The sequence below is a fragment of the Takifugu rubripes genome, unplaced genomic scaffold, assembly GCF_901000725.2.
Source record: "Takifugu rubripes unplaced genomic scaffold, fTakRub1.2, whole genome shotgun sequence".
Lineage (NCBI taxonomy): Eukaryota > Metazoa > Chordata > Actinopteri > Tetraodontiformes > Tetraodontidae > Takifugu > Takifugu rubripes.
The window spans coordinates 209,050-224,868 of record NW_021821632.1 but is presented as its reverse complement, the minus strand read 5'-3'; the positions used below and the strand labels follow the sequence as shown (position 1 = coordinate 224,868).

General features: G+C 53.2%; 2 protein-coding genes across 4 annotated transcripts in view; both read right to left on the bottom strand.

Moving 5' to 3' along the window:
- Positions 1-628: 628 nt before the first annotated feature.
- On the bottom strand, positions 629-11,143 carry LOC101068611 (NEDD4-like E3 ubiquitin-protein ligase WWP1). Of its 3 annotated transcripts, none has more exons than XM_011607731.2 (25): positions 11,006-11,143; positions 8,880-8,938; positions 8,657-8,790; positions 8,357-8,495; positions 7,705-7,829; positions 7,473-7,622; positions 7,209-7,275; positions 6,897-7,078; positions 6,299-6,731; positions 6,090-6,185; positions 5,508-5,682; positions 5,108-5,162; positions 4,914-4,998; positions 4,644-4,772; positions 4,432-4,504; positions 4,245-4,316; positions 3,994-4,082; positions 3,754-3,913; positions 3,519-3,652; positions 3,054-3,194; positions 2,858-2,978; positions 2,624-2,728; positions 2,359-2,455; positions 2,210-2,282; positions 629-2,089 (listed from the first exon to the last, which is right to left on the bottom strand). In XM_011607731.2, the coding sequence occupies exons 3-25, from the start codon at positions 8,724-8,726 to the stop codon at positions 1,990-1,992; spliced, it is 2,871 nt and encodes a 956-aa protein (XP_011606033.1). In that variant the 5' UTR covers positions 8,727-8,790; positions 8,880-8,938; positions 11,006-11,143; the 3' UTR covers positions 629-1,989. The 3 variants fall into 3 exon arrangements, with proteins under 3 accessions (XP_011606033.1, XP_011606032.1, XP_011606034.1); XM_011607730.2 differs by having other exon boundaries at positions 8,657-8,748; XM_011607732.2 differs by having other exon boundaries at positions 6,299-6,728; positions 8,657-8,748.
- Positions 11,144-13,766: 2,623 nt separating this feature from the next.
- Positions 13,767-15,819, bottom strand: part of asip2 (agouti signaling protein 2) — a 4,565-nt gene continuing 2,512 nt past the window's right edge. The window contains 2 exon segments of the mRNA NM_001098654.1: positions 13,767-14,324; positions 14,603-14,679. Of these exon segments, the coding sequence (NP_001092124.1) occupies positions 14,121-14,324; positions 14,603-14,679 (281 nt within the window). The 3' untranslated portion in view covers positions 13,767-14,120.

The window sequence follows — 15,819 nt, the reverse complement described above, 5'->3', positions numbered from 1 at the left end:
CTAGTAGGCCAGAGACAAAACAGTACCAGCTGCTACTCTAAGAGGGAGATAAAGAAGATTATCAGTGTACAACAGGTGCTGCAGCTACAGTGATGTGGAAGCAACTACAAGCAACCCTGTACAGGGCAGCAACAAGCCACTGAAACAGTCAGGAAGAAACTAACAAAACCACGACATATTTGAATGAGAGAGATTTGGTAAAACAGCCTCATGTGAACACAAACTAAACTCTGATTCCAAGAGATCTGGAGCAGCAGTTGTATATGTGGTAACGTGTGTAACCATGGTAACCATGCTTGTTGGACCCCGATGAACAACACGCGACACCGAGCAGCTAAATATGTGCCCAGGTCTTTAGGGCAGAACGAACCAGGAGATATGTTAGAAAAAGGTAGAGGAGAAGCTAGAAGTTAGTGGTGATAAAACAGCCATGTTACATGGTTCAGTGTTCCAAGGATGGGCCCATGTTGCCATGGATGTTGGGATGGAGCTTAGGGATAGGGACAACATTGTTCCTGTTGATTTTAATATACTCGTTTCTATTTAAACTGGAAGAACTGCGGGAAGACGACCTGGCCAAAGCTCATCTGAGGAAATCCAGCTTACACACAAAAACCACACCCAGGGAAGGGATCCGTTTTCCTTTTTATTTCTTTTAGACTCATAAATCCATCTCTCTTCACTGAAATGGGTGAAAGCAGATTAAAAATGGCTCTTCTATACACAAGGTCTCTCCAGTAAGGGGGCATTCTGTACAGTGTGGTTGGTGTTTACAGTGTATCTACACGCGATATGTTACAGTCTGGACGCACTTCCGAAGGCCTAAAGAACAGTCAGCACAGTGAGAAGATCCCTGCACGCTGATGATGAGCAGACTGGGGAATCAGTTCTGAGGACAGACACACACCTGTCCAGGTGAGGCGCTCCCTCCCAGCCCAAGCGCTCATTTCTGATAAGAACAAAGGCATCACAGATCAAAGGAGTGGCGGCCCTGTGGAATCAATTCTAATACTTACGGACTTTTCGCTATACAATGAATATTCATATACACTTGATTTATCGGTGATTATAGGTTGTTTGTTCAAAAGGAAGCACAAAGTTCTGAAGCTCTGGCTGAATCTGCTCCTTCAGCTCCAGTTTCCCTCACTGGTTTTGTCCCTCCTGGATGTTTCTGACACGGTATTTACACGACTAATAAACTCCAGCAACCACAGATGAAGAGTCCGAAGCTTCTAAAGCAGCTTTCAAGGCCCAAAAAATAAAGGAGAACTTCTGAAGAACCTTCCGAAGCGAATCCTCTTGGTGAATAAGCACCAACAAGAGACAGAAAAACCAGGGGAGCGGGTGAGGACCCAGATGGAAGCGGAGCGCTGTAAGGCTGCTGTGAGCTGCGTTTTCTGAACGACATTTTAAGCAGCTGAACACTTGATATTCAGCTTTCATTTCTACTTTTAATTTGGTACTTTCTTGTCAGGTCGGACGTGAAACGAGTCCCAGGTACATTTGCTGTGTCTGGGGGGGGGGGTTAGCAGCTAGAAGGAAATATTGTTTAATGTCAAATGTTCCTGAAACTCTGGCTCTTTACCATCATATAGGTCTGATAAAGGGGGAGGAGGCTTCAGGCACCGGACCCCGATATCACCTTTCTGAGCAGCTCTATAGAACTAGAGCTTTAAAAGAAGACTGCGCCTTCACTAGAACATCCTCTCCAATCCACTTCCTGTCTGTTAAAAGGCAGCCAGCTGAGGGGAGGTAAATAAAAAAATACTCATCTGTTTTGGGACAGATTGGCTGAAATGCTTGCATATTTCATGAGGGAGGATCTTGTGTTTCAGGGCTGCGGCAATAAAGATGCAGCAAATTAAGATTTGGTTTTCAAATCACAAAATAGCTTATATACATTGGTGGTTATCTTGTGCAACTTTGTTTAACTTGGCTGAATGACCAGCGATGGGCAGGAGAGAGGTGAACAGAAGTGGACATTTGCTTTTATTCTTGGCCAAATCCTTCCGTTTCCTCGATGGCAAACAGCAGCTTCTCTTTCAGCTGTTCAAAGCTCTTATAAGGAGGCAAATCCAGCCGGTTAAAACTGAAGAACAGAGAGAACAGCGTGAGGACATTTCAGCTTATAAATGAGACTTCAACACGATAAGAGGTTAAGCGCTGCTCTAGTCACGATGATCTGGGTGGGGGGGTCAACAGCACGCACCAGGTGTGGCTCCGAGGAAGCCAGGTGTCCTTCCCCACCTTCTCGATGCAGAACTTCTGAGGCCCGTTACTTCCTGCAGAGTGAAAGGTCCAGAGTGAGATGCAGTGTGTGTGTGCGTGCGTGCGTGTGCACGGGTGTGTGCGTCTGACCCATGAGTTCAGCGAAGCCACCAAGAGGAAGTCGGCAGGTTCCCGTGACGAACTGCATGAGCCGCAGCCTCACCTCGTTGTCCACCTCTTTCACCAGCTGTGGAGGAGTGAGGTCACGCAGACTCAGAACCACTTTACAGCTCACAAACGGGTCAGAATAATGACGGCGTGAGAGCCAACGTGCTCCTGCTACGCCTGAACGGGCGCCACCAGCTGCCCTCTGAACCCCGGCGTCCGCTCGCCGGTACGGGACGACCGACCGTACCTGCCAGAACCAGATGATCTGTTTGCTGTTCCTGGTGTAGTGGCGATACACCGTGTTCCTCTGCCAGTCCTGCAAGTCCACCTCCTGCATGCCGCAGAGCATCACCTGTGCACGCACGCACACACACACACACACACACACACACAGCGAAATACCCCCCTCGTTATTTCAGAGACGCCCTGATCCACGTTAGATATCGATACGACAAAAGGACAGAATCTCCTGGCCGCCCACCTCCAGCTCCTTCTCATCAAAATACTGAAGCCACTGAAGCGGGACCACCTCGTTGAAGCCATCCAGGAAGGCTTTGGTCTGACCTTCGACCCCACGCGAGAACCTCCACTCTGCCATGAGACTGCAGGAAGGATGGATTTCAAACACTCGTCTCCATCTCCACTCAAAGCATCAACCCGATGTGTTTGTAGGGAACCTGATATACTCCTCCTTGTTCTCCTCTGTCACCAGGACGTTGGCACCATCAGGTTTGAGGTCGTGGGACGTGATCTTCCCCAGGATCTCCATGTCCACTGAAAAGTACATCTCCAGACCACATTCTTCAATGTTGTTGTCCCTGAGAAGACACCAGCCGCTAGAGTCCAAAAGCAACTCAAGGGGACGTAGAACTCTAAGCTGTTCTGGAGCCAGCTGGGCCGTCCCTGATGAACGTGGCTTCACGTGAGCTGAGGAGCCCGGTCAGAAACTAAGAAGGCCGGAGTCGTTTACGAGACGTTAGAAACGGGCTCAGAATGAATCTGGCTCCGAGCTGAGGAGGCACCTGCTGGACCGGAGGCGTCTCCGACTCAAAGGAAGCCAATCAAAAGCAGTTGTACTAAAAACCCGAGAGGTCTCTCCTTCAAAGGTAACTCCAGTCCAAGGGAACCATAAACTGAATTACCTGATCCATATGAGAGAATTGTAGAACTCTGGGTCGATGGACTCCAGGTCTTTGAGGATCAGCTTCTTGTTCAGCATGCGTTTGTAGAAAGGCAGCGAAAAGCCCGTGTCGATGAACTTGCTGTGGAAAAGAGCCTGGAAGACGAGAGACGGAGAGCATCGGGTGAGGTCGCGACCCGCCAGGTACGCGCCGCCACGTGACCCGTGGTGGCCACCTGAGGCTTCTCCAGACTCACCATTGCGATGAAGCGGCCGATGAAGCAGAAGTAGGAGAGGTGGTCGGGGTTGATGGTGGAGGCCGGGTTAATCTGCAGGCAGTAGTTGCTCTTGCCAGCGTACTCGAACAGGCAGTACATGGGGTTCAGCACTTCGTGGGACAACAGGAAGAACCATTCCCTGCAAGGCCACACGAGAGCGGCGTGAGCGGGGGGAATTCCTGCTTACGTTTAGCAGATTCAGCAGGTAGCTTCTATTACCGAGCCAATCCTCCATAGTCCAGACCCTCCTCCCCCCTGAAGATGACGTACAATCTCCTCCTCAGGTCGTACGGCTTCAGGGCCATAATCTGCAGCACCAACACAAGACTGTGAGCTCTTTTTAAAGGGCTCCTGACAGCAGAGGACACTTGGAACCACGTCAAATTGGATTCAGAGTGGGATCCAAACGTGAAAGCTGCAGGATGGTGCCATGCCGAGCACCAATCTGGCGGAACCAGCACAGCTCTCACCTGTTGGAAGGAGTCTTCGAATAATGTCTGCCTGGAGACGGTGATCTTCACATGGCTGGGGAGAGCATTGGACTGAGGAGCACAAGGAACAGCATTATCCCTGCGCCTGCAACCAGTCACACACCCAACACGTGCACAGAGCTGCTGCGCAGCTGCCCTCTGCAGCCGGGGCCCGGGACAGACTCACCTGGCACAAGTAACGGAAATGTGCAAGCTTCCACCGGAAGCTCCGCTCATAAGCAATCTGGGGGCCTTTAGTCCTAAGACAGAAGAATTGACAGATGAGATCTTTTTCGTTCGCACCGTCTTTGCGCGCTTCAGGCTCCGGTCCAGCCGATTCCTCGTCAGGGCTTCGGTGATCACGTGTGCGACGGGTGGAGGACGCAAAAGCGTTCTTACACAGAGGATTTGCCGGTGCGAGGGTCGCTGAATGTAGTGGTGCGGGTGTTGTGGTCCACGAAGTAGCGAACTCCTTCCCTCGTGTAGCGGATCTCCCACCCTTCGGGAAGCGGATCCTCATTCTGTAGCCTTCACACGAGCACGTGCACAGAAAGATAAACACTCTATTGACATGGAGTCGCACAAAGAAGGTCCTTCTCAGGGCTGAAGAACCACCAGAGGAGCCGTCCGGTCAGAACTGCTCATCAATGAGCCAGTTTCAGAACTCACCCTTGGGTCCGAGGGTCTTCCCACTGCGTCGTTTTAGTGTTGTGGTTCACAAAGTAGACTCTGTCGTTGGAGTCTACGCGCCTCTCTGAGGAGGAGCAGAAGACAGGAGGCTCAGACCCTGCAGGCATCAGCAGTAAACACTGATGGAGACAGGACACGCCCATCCTGACGCGGGACAGCAGCTGTGAACTCACCCCAACCAGGAGGCAGGGGGCCAAGAGGATCATTCTCAGCAGACATCATGGATGCCTGGAACACAGGGATGGATGGATGGGTGCGCGCACACACGCACACACACACACACACACACAGGCATCATTCATCACAGGGTTAATATCTGTTCATTCTACAGGAGTTCAAATGTCTCGTTTTTGCCACCCGAACAACGACTAAAGAAATAATTCCCTGTGCCGATGGAAAAAAGCACTCAGATCCTGACCCAGTCAGCGCCTGTAGCTGTAACTAAACACGACATTTGCAACGCCATATCAACATTTAAATGTGCCAATGATTTACAGTCGTGCGCGGTGAACTACAACAGAAAAGGTTAAAGACCCTAAAGAATGAGGCGCTAAAGGAGGGATGCCGTCTTACAGAGTAGAGGTATCTCTGGTTAAACTGGTGCATAGCGCCCTGTAGCTGGCTGCGTTGGCTCTGCCACTGCTCAAAGTTGCGGACTGATTCCATGGTCGGGCGCTGCCACGTGGTGGTGCGGGTGTTGTGGTCCACGTAGTAGATCCGGCCTCGGTCGTCCACTCGCCGCTCCCAACTGATGGGGCGGAAAAAAAGAAAACCCACAAACAAGAATGATTTCATTAAAAAGACTTCCTTCAACAGGGTGTAATGAAACTATTAAAAACCACAAGGATGAGCCTCGAATGGTGACTGAGCCAAGAAATGACTGCGTTTGGAAATGATGTGACACCGGCCACGAGCTCTCTGGTGGGTTTCAGCTGTAATCCACCCAAATATCCCTTAAGCGGTGACAAACAGAATCACCACTAATGTTATGATGACAACTTAACTATGATTATGGCGTGTATCTGCCATTTCATTCCCAGTTTATCCTCCCTCTCTATCGAGCTCTATGGCTACAGGTGACGTTACTGCGTTTCTCCGCCAGGTGGCGGCAGAGTGCGGCATCACGTTCTGGACCAGAGGAAAAGAGACACTGACCCAGGGGGTAGGGGCTGTGGTCTCTCCCAGGTAGTAGTCCTCGTGTTGTGGTCTACGTAGTATGTCCTCCCATGTGGGTCTTTTCTCTGCTCCCACCTTCAAGACAAGAACCAAGTATGGCACTTTACACCATTAGTTGCCATCGAATAGTAACATTAGTAATATTAAATTAAAGTGACGTCCAAAACCAGAAGCGCTGGTGTTTTTACCCAGGCGGTAGAGGGTCAGAGGCTCCAGAACTGGGAGCTTGTTGTTGCCTGGGCTTGGCTCCTTCTGTAGGTACAGGGGTGCTGCTGCTACTGCTCTCACAGCCACCTCCTGACGCGTTCACCTCCCCTAACGCAGGGGAGGAAGAGGATGAGGATGAAGAGGCTGGGTTGGTGCCGCTCCCCTGTGCTGATGAGGATGGGGCTTTAAAGGAAGCTGCCCCAGTGGCACCATCAGAAGGCTTAGCAGCAGAAGAGGAGGCTGCAGCTTGTGAGGAGGCTGGAAGGGTTTGAGCTGAGCTGGACGGCGCCGCGTCGGCGTCCGCCACGGACGCGTCCTGGCGGCCGTCCGCGCGCTGGTCCTCAGCACACGTCACGTCATCTGTCGTGGATGTCGGTGCACCCACAGCAGCGTCACAGGACTCCCCGTCAGCTGCTAACACAGAAACGCCGCTGCTCATTCTTCTGAAAAAGCAGCATCTTCTCCAGGAACTAGAACCTGTCCTGCACACTGACGTCCACTGGCCCCTGCTGGTGATGCTGGACACGGAGCCATGGGGACGTCTCAGCGGGTCTGCACACCCGGCCCTGCGGAACTCACCCGTCTTACTGTCGGTGTCGCTGTCAGACGGCTGGTGGGCTGGGCTGGACGTCTCCTCAGCGTCTCCGTTGAGGACGTGACTGAGGGCGGGGCTGCAGGAAGTGGAAGGCACCTGAGCGTCCACACCGTTGGAGGCGGAGCAGGAAGCTGACCTCGGGTGCAGATCTACACCATTGGCTGAGCTGGAGAGGAGAAAAGGACAACTTTTCCAGCTGTAGTGTAGAACAACTGCTGCCTGAGTGTGTGTGTGCGTGTGTGTGTGTGAGTGTGTGAGTGTGTGTGTGAGTGTGTACTCCACAGTAACTCGTTCACCTGTTGGCAGCCTTTGAAGGAGAAGAGTCTCCATTTTCATGGACGGTGTCACCATTCTGTTGCACTTCTGAAAAGGGTTACACAAAAAGAATGTGTTCGAGGGGGGGCAGGAGGGGCAGAGCTGCCAGACTGGGGGGCATTTAGTCCCTCTTTCCTCATGCTCCACTCACACCGTCTCCGAAGCAGCCGGTAAGCAGACCGAAGTGAGACCGACTCACAGGTGAGTGTAAAAGAAATGGTTAAAGATGAGACAGAAACACTCACTGTTTGCTGCGTTTGCTGCACTGCCGTTAGTCCGTGGGGGGGGGGGCTCCCCGACAGTGGGGCCGTCCAGGTAGACCGTGAGCTCCCCGACAGAGACCAGCGCTCCCTTCTGCTCCGCGCTCAGCTTCAACACCTCTTTCACGTTCTCCACTGCAGAGGCACAAGGAGACGCAGCTTCAACACACACGCCAGAGCGCCACCGTCCCGCCGGGGTCAGACGGCCCAAACGTACGCTTCCTCTCATGCTGCTCCAGGACCCGGGCCAGGTCCAGAGAGGCTTTTCCCAGGAGAGCATCGGCCTTCAGGGTGTGGTGGCTCCACACTTTGAAATCCAACTGTGTGTGACATGTTACATTCCTAGAAATCCAACACACACACACACACACACACACACACACACACACACACACACACACACACACACACACACACACACACACAATTAGAAGTTGGGATTTTAAAGAAACAACCAAAAAGCGTGTGAAATTCCCTGTCCTGTCTGCACAGATGTGGGAGGCTTTAACGCTGCCTCTGAATCCTGCTGGGAGTGGTGACGTGGTCCACCACGGGTAGACCCACCTCGTGGTGCTGGTGTGTTCAAATGAGATGGAGGAGAGTGGGATGTGGGATGGGGGGGGGGGCATTACAGCCATCCATCCCAGCATCTCCCTCCCAACAGCCAAATCGTTAAAATGGAGGAGCTGGAGGAGCAGATCACTCAGCTCTTCCCTGTGGCCGTGATGGCTCCTCCAGCTCAGCATTCTGGACCACACAGACCAGCGGGAGCTAAGCGGGACCACTCAGGACCCGGGAACTCATGAGAGCTGGAAGCAGACACTAGTCTACTACCGTCACCAGACAGAGACGGGGGGGGGGCAGCTTACAGAGTCAGCCTCTCCTCCCACTTTGGGCTGGACGAGCTGTGGGACTTTGCTGTGCGGCGCGACTCTCCCTCCGCCGTCACCTCCACGTACACGGCCGTCCCGAACAGGCTTTTCTTCCTTTTGATTTTGGCACAGGACACTGGAGAACAGAGACGTACAATCAGCTCCTCCGCCTCCACATTTCTGTCCCATAACTGGTGCGAAAACACGTGAGAACGGACAACAGCAACATCGGTCGAGAAAGGCCCGCAAAGGACGTGGAGGCGCTGAGGCCTCCTGTCCAACCGGAACGGGACTCACCAACGGCGTGGAGCTGCGACGTCCCTCTGTGGTTCTGGCCCGACTCGGCTCTGGGGGAGGCCGTGGCCATGTCATAAAGCCCGGCGGGAGCCCTTCGCAGGCAGACGCAAGCGTTCCCACGTCACACAGCAAACCCACAAGGAAGAAAGACAGAAGCGTCCGTGAGGACGGCGAGGCGCCGCAGGGCCGTCACCCAGCAGTGATGGAGACGGGCGGTACTCACAACTGCTGCTGCGTCCTCTAGACCTGCTGGATCAGCACACCGGGGGTCCAACAGATCATCTGGAAAGGAAGAGCGGACGGTTAGACGGCTCGTGGCGGTGAAGCGGACGGGCTGGAAGTGCCTCAGCAACGGGGACACGTCCCCTGGACCAGCACCGAGCGTCCCAGACCAACGCCAGAGTGGGACACTGCTCACAAGACATTCAGCGTCCATCTTTAACAGAGGCAGGAAGCAGACTTCCGTCCTCCTCTCCTTCCTGTCAGCCCAGTTAGCCACATACACCCAGCATCCCAGTGGAGCCTCCATGCAGCCGTCAACACCCCCCCCCCCCCCTCCCCCCCCAGACTTCCCAACGTGTCCGAGCAGAACAGCCGGAGCATCTTTGAGTCGTGATTATAGCGAAGGAGGAAAAGTCCCGTCTCAAAAGCAACGCTCGCTAGCTTCCATGCTACTGGGTTTCCAGCCTGTTTCCCACATCATCCGATGCAGCCAGCAGGAATACCGGGGCTATTAGCAGTGGGGGGGGGGGCTGTTCTTCAAGGGTGGTGTTCATCGTGAGGAACTCCCCCAGACTGACCTGAAACTACAGCTGGTTGTAGCCGGACGGAGGCTGCAGGAGCAGACACGTGACATCGGCGTCCAATAGGATTCCTGACCGATGATGCCTGAGAAGGTCACGTGGTTCCGAGTGGTTCCGAGTGTCTGTGCGGCCCGATCTGAACCACCACCGCCTGGTTCAACTCTCCGCATGAGCCCAAACCCACAGCAGAGACAGTGAAGCAGGGCTGAGGGGGCCCCCCGGACAGACACTAACCCTGGACACGGAGCCAAGGCCGGCCAGAACCCTGACATGGACACTCGGTGGGTCCATGATGGGCTCATCCCACCCAAACGGAGCCAAGGCCGGCCAGAACCCTGACATGGACACTCGGTGGGTCCATGATGGGCTCATCCCACCCAAACACAGCTCTTCCCACCATTTGAAGCCGTCATCCAAAGCAGCAGTCTGACCCGGATCGCTGAACCCTGCAGCCAAGCCGGGGTTGGAAGTTAACCGGGTTAAAGAGTCAGCCTGCATTAAGAACAGGAAGTGTTTTCACTTTCTACGCGAGCGCTGCGGCAACTTTCTGAGGACTTCCTGTTAGGTGCAGAGCGATTCCACAGTCAGTCACAGAAGCTCCGTTGATTAAATGCTGACACTTCCAGCCCGACATCATGTTGATGTCACTCTACATTAGACACCTCGTTTCTTTATTTGAAACCTGATTTGTGGGAAAGAGCTTCCGCAGTGTCTCAATTTGAAGAGGACCTTACTGTGATCAATACACATCTTTGTTGGTGTAGTGCAAACCAGATTGTTGTGCAGCGAAATGTCCCTGTTGTGTAGATGAAATATGGTGCATGCAGAAACAGCAGGAAAATCCAAACTACGGGATTTAGACAGTCTATTTTTGGCTTTCCCAAAATGCAGTCAACTTTATTTTCAACTAGTTTGTTCTAATGCAGCTTTGGGGTCAACCTTTGTTGACATGTCAAACGACCAAAAACCTGATGTGATTACTGACCCTTGCTAACTTTAGATAATCATGCTAACGTTAGCCCCTAAAGTAAAAGTAAGTTCGCAGACAAACACTGACTTCTGCGTGATGATCTTCAGACAGTCTGGTTAAAGACGCCGTTTATAAAACCAACACTGACAAAGAAAATTAGACCCCTCGGAACTGTCGCTTGCCTTGGGCTGCTTATCGACATGTAGCTTTAAATATGCTGTGGAAAGAAGCTAAAATGGTTTAGCTCTCAGCTAGCTCGCTAGCTCCGCCAGCAGTTACGCGCATTATTAGCAGATTGTGTCATATCACATGCATAAGCAGAAACAGGCTGCTTGGATCACACTCTTTAGCAAATACTGTTGGTCTACAGCATGAAAGCTGAGGCTCGATGCGGCCGTGTTGGCTGTCTGTGAGCCGGCAACTACTGACACTCCTGGGCTAAGCTAGCATCCGCTAAGTCGTAGCTGACAGGGCAAAACAGTTCGTTACGCGGTGGAAAACAGATTTATAAAGCCGTCGTTTGACGTCTGGGGTCCTCCGAAATGCTCCAACTACAGCGAGGAGTTTCGTCTTTACCTTGTCCGACGTTTGACTCCTTTCGTCCTGCCCCCGAGTCAGCGACTGTCCAGTGTTTCGGTGGTCGGTGAGCAGGCAGCCGAGGCCCGAGTGAGCTACAGTTGACTGGCCATGTCTGAGGCGCGCCGCCCCGGACACTGCTGCGTAATAACACCGCTATTACACCCCGACAATACTAGTCAGCATTCATAACAACTTAGGTGGTTATTCGGTGCTTTACTGCAGCAGAGGCTAAAAGGGGAAATAGATAATAATGCAGGTATATATATATATTTTTTTAAAGGCCCACAGAGTCGCAGTTTTTTAAGAATGATTAAACAGGAATCAGTAAAAATGGGGATTTTATTTTTTTAAATGTGTGTAGTAATTTAAAAAATAAAGGTAAGAGATGAGGTGGAATCAAATGTTTTTCTGTGTTTAATACAGCAGGAAAGTTGCGGGTGACTCCGGCTTCATGGCCCGACAGCTTGGTCCAACAGCGCCCCCTACCGGCCCAAACAGAACTGCAGGTGCTGGACGCTGTGGACCCCCCGGAGACATCCCATCAGTCCACGCCAGATGGGTTCACGGTCGAAGACAACAGACCATTATAACCTATATTGTGGCCTCAGCCAGAAGGTTCTGGTTCAAACCTCAGGTCCAGCCTCAGCGTCGACCAGGAGGTTTTTAAGCACTTCCTGCTTTTGCTGACCTGCTTTATGGAGATAGTGTAGGACTTGTCTCCTGGTCCCCTGGTCTCCTAGTCTCCTCGTCTCCTAGTCTCCTGGTCCCCTGGTCTCCTAGTCTCCTAGTCTCCTGGTCTCCTAGTCTCCTGGTCCCCTGGTCTCCTGTTCTCCTGGTCCCCTGCTCCCCTGGTCTCCTGGTCTCCTAGTCTCCTGGTCTCCTGGTCTCCTGGTCTCCTATTCTCCTGGTCCCCTGGTCTCCTGTTCTCCTGGTCCCCTGCTCCCCTGGTCTCCTGGTCCCCTGGTCTCCTGGTCCCCTGCTCCCCTGGTCTCCTGGTCTCCTGGTCTCCTAGTCTCCTGGTCCCCTGGTCTCCTGTTCTCCTGGTCCCCTGCTCCCCTGGTCTCCTGGTCTCCTAGTCTCCTGGTCTCCTGGTCTCCTAGTCTCCTGGTCCCCTGGTCTCCTGCTCTCCTGGTCTCCTAGTCTCCTGGTCCCCTGGTCTCCTGGTCTCCTGCTCTCCTGGTCTCCTGGTCCCCTGGTCCCCTGCTCTCCTGCTCTCCTGGTCCCCTGGTCTCCTGGTCCCCTGGTCTCCTGGTCCCCTGGTCTCATGGTCTCCTGCTCTCCTGGTCCCCTGGTCTCCTGGTCCCCTGGTCCCCTGGTCTCCTGCTCTCCTGCTCTCCTGGTCCCCTGGTCTCCTGCTCTCCTGGTCCCCTGGTCTCCTGGTCCCCTGGTCCCCTGGTCTCCTGGTCCCCTGGTCCCCTGGTCTCCTGGTCCCCTGGTCTCCTGCTCTCCTGGTCTCCTGGTCTCCTGGTGCTGGATTCCACCTGGCATTGCTCAAAGCTTGAATGCTAAGAGTCTTCAAGCTTTTGGACGATGGGGGGACGATTACTTCAGCTCAGGGGACGCGAGTGTGGACCTCAGCAGACCTGCTGTGATGGTTCCAGGGAATAACCAAACAAGTGCTTCATGAAGGCAACAATTCCCAGTCCCAGACCTCCTTTAGAAGATAGGCCGGGGTCAAAGACGCTGCTGAAGAATGCGAGACAGGACACACAAGTGGACACGCTTGTACACTGGGACACAGACTGACAGGAATTGGGTCCTCAAAAGCCTGGAAAAGATGGAGAAACGGTACATTGACTGGAGCAACTCTGGAGAAATCCCAAACATCTGCAGGGAGGAGGAGGCAAGGACCGAGACAAGGACAGAGTTGGACATGTTTTCCAAAGGATGTCCACTAGGCAGCAGTGAAAGCCTCCTCGGGGGTCAGGTCCAGAACCGGCTGATGGTTGCATGAAGCTTCTGAGCTTTAGGCCTTGAAGTTTGAACCGCTGCAGTGGTGAAAACAGGAATAAGGGACAGACCTGGGATCAACTGACGCTCAACTGACAGGAATTGAATTGAATTGAATTGAATCAGGTTTATTGCCATTGTTCATGTAATACACAGTATTACACAAACTAGGAATTTGTCTTGGTGTGACGCTGCGACATTCAACATAAAGAAGACCACACTAGAATAAGATAAATAAAATAAGATAAGATAAGACATATATACAGTATATACAGAAATGGTAAGAAATAGTGCAGGTCCATGCAGGAGTGATGTGATGTTCATGGGTCCGACTGGCTGCTGTTCATGGTGCTTAAGTGATGAGTCACTTGGTGTTCAGCAGCCTGATGGCAGAGGGGAAGAAGCTGTTAGTGTAGCGGGAGGTTCTGGTCCGAATGGACCGTAGTCTCCTGCCTGAGGGGAGGGGGGAAAACAGTCCGTGACCAGGGTGGGAAGGGTCGGCCGTGATCCGACCTGCACGCCTCCGGGTCCTGGAGATATACAGGTCCTGGATGGATGGAAGCCTGCAGCCCATCACCTTCTCGGCAGCGCGCACGACGCGCTGCAGCCTCAGTCTAAAATCTCCCAGAATTCCAGACTGCAGCTCAGCCCAGCGGCGTCCTCCGCTCAGGTCACCTGACCTCGTTGTTGCTCTGCTCCCAGGAGCCGAGCAGCTTCTTTTCTGGTGCCGAACACTCAAGACTAAGGGTGTAAGTTTGACGTCCTTGTCTCAGTCCCCCAGAGGAAGAACCAGAACCAGAACCAGCCGTTACTTCAAGAGGGAACATTTATTGGCAAACAATGACAACTTGATTATAAAGTAAAAAGAAAATGATTAGTCAAGCTAGGCTATGCAACAACAGATTCCATGGATTTACATCGTAGGCGTAAGTGTGTTAAAATAAACATCAACATCACCAGTAACGGTAGGTCAGATTAAAACGGGACTCGAACCCGTAGCACAGCTCACGCGCTAGCTTGTATCTCCGTCACGGTGGTCCAGCTAGTTTTTATGAGGCCTGAACTCAAAAGAGAAGCTTCTGAAGTGTGCTGGCGTGATGGGGTCGTTCAGAGTGACGGGAAAACCGAGGTTGGACCCAGTCTGCTGTCCACTGTCTCTGGTTTAGTGTCCTTGGTTGAACCTGCGGCAGAAGCAGATGGCGTTGAAGAAGCGGCAGTGGCACAAGGCTTGAGGGTGGCAGCAGCCGAACTGGGGCACGCAGCTCTGCGTGAGCTGGGAGCAGCTGGCCTCTGCCGGGCTGTCTTCCACTTTGGCCGTCGGGGAGGGCAGAGGGACGCTGGGAGGAGCGGCTCGCTCTCTGGGCGTCTGCGGGGCAAAAAGGGCAGGAAGAAGGTTTCATGTGTTTACGGAATCAGCTCAAGGAGGGAGGACGGACAGACACATCGTGTTCCAGTCCTAAAGTAACGGGAGGGTGTAAATGTAGCCGTTTATTTAGCCACGTTATTAAAACCAAGAGTTGGACAGCAGGACAGAGCTCCTGGGAGTCCCCCTCAACTTCAATCACTCTTCCTGGAGGGGTCGTTAAAGCAGATGCTCGGGAACTGGAAAAACAACTCCAACCTAGTTGTTAAACCTGCACCAACCTGCATCAGCACCCGATGGCGTTCGTACAGTTTTCTCCGTGCAAACAGCGGCCTGTTTCTGCCTGGAGACCAAAAGCCTGTCGACACATTGGAACATATCACACACAGCACAACAACAATGCACGTTAACGTCAGTCCCACTGTCAGAAACAGTTACGACACAATGCGACGGCTTCAGGAACATTTAGAAATCACTTCATTAACGTCAATATTGTTAAATATGTGCTTTAGTAAAGTAAAAACTAAAAGTCACCATCTTTATGAATTCATTCCATTTGGTGATTTAGTGAACTGATGACAGTTAGGCTGATATTTCCCATCATACCGCTGCTGCTGCTGTAGCTGCTGCTGCTGCTGCTGTAGCTGCTGCTGCTGCTGCTGCTGTAGCTGCTGCTGCTGCTGCTGCTGCTGCTGCTGCTGCTGTAGCTGCTGCTGTAGCTGCTGCTGCTGCTGCTGCTGCTGCTGCTGTAGCTGCTGCTGCTGCTTGCTGTAGCTGCTGCTGCTGCTGCTGCTGCTGCTGCTGCTGCTGTAGCTGCTGCTGCTGTACTGCTGCTGCTGCTGCTGTAGCTGCTGCTGCTGCTGCTGCTGCTGCTGCTGCTGTAGCTGCTGCTGCTGCTGCTGTAGCTGCTGCTGCTGCTGCTGCTGCTGCTGCTGTAGCTGCTGCTGCTGCTGCTGTAGCTGCTGCTGCTGCTGCTGCTGCTGCTGCTGTAGCTGCTGCTGCTGCTGCTGCTGTAGCTGCTGCTGCTGCTGTAGCTGCTGCTGCTGCTGCTGCTGCTGCTGCTGCTGCTGCTGCTGCTGCTGCTGCTGTAGCTGCTGCTGCTGCTGCTGCTGCTGCTGCTGCTGCTGCTGTAGCTGCTGCTGCTGCTGCTGTAGCTGCTGCTGCTGCTGCTGCTGCTGCTGCTGCTGTAGCTGCTGCTGCTGCTGCTGTAGCTGCTGCTGCTGCTGCTGCTGCTGCTGCTGTAGCTGCTGCTGCTGCTGTAGCTGCTGCTGCTGCTGCTGCTGCTGCTGTAGCTGCTGCTGCTGCTGTAGCTGCTGCTGCTGCTGCTGCTGCTGCTGCTGCTGTAGCTGCTGCTGCTGCTGTAGCTGCTGCTGCTGTAGCTGCTGCTGCTGCTGCTGTAGCTGCTGCTGCTGCTGCTGTAGCTGCTGCTGCTGCTGCTAGCTGCTGCTGCTGTAGCTGCTGCTGCTGCTGTAGCTGCTGCTGTCGCTGCTGCTGCTGC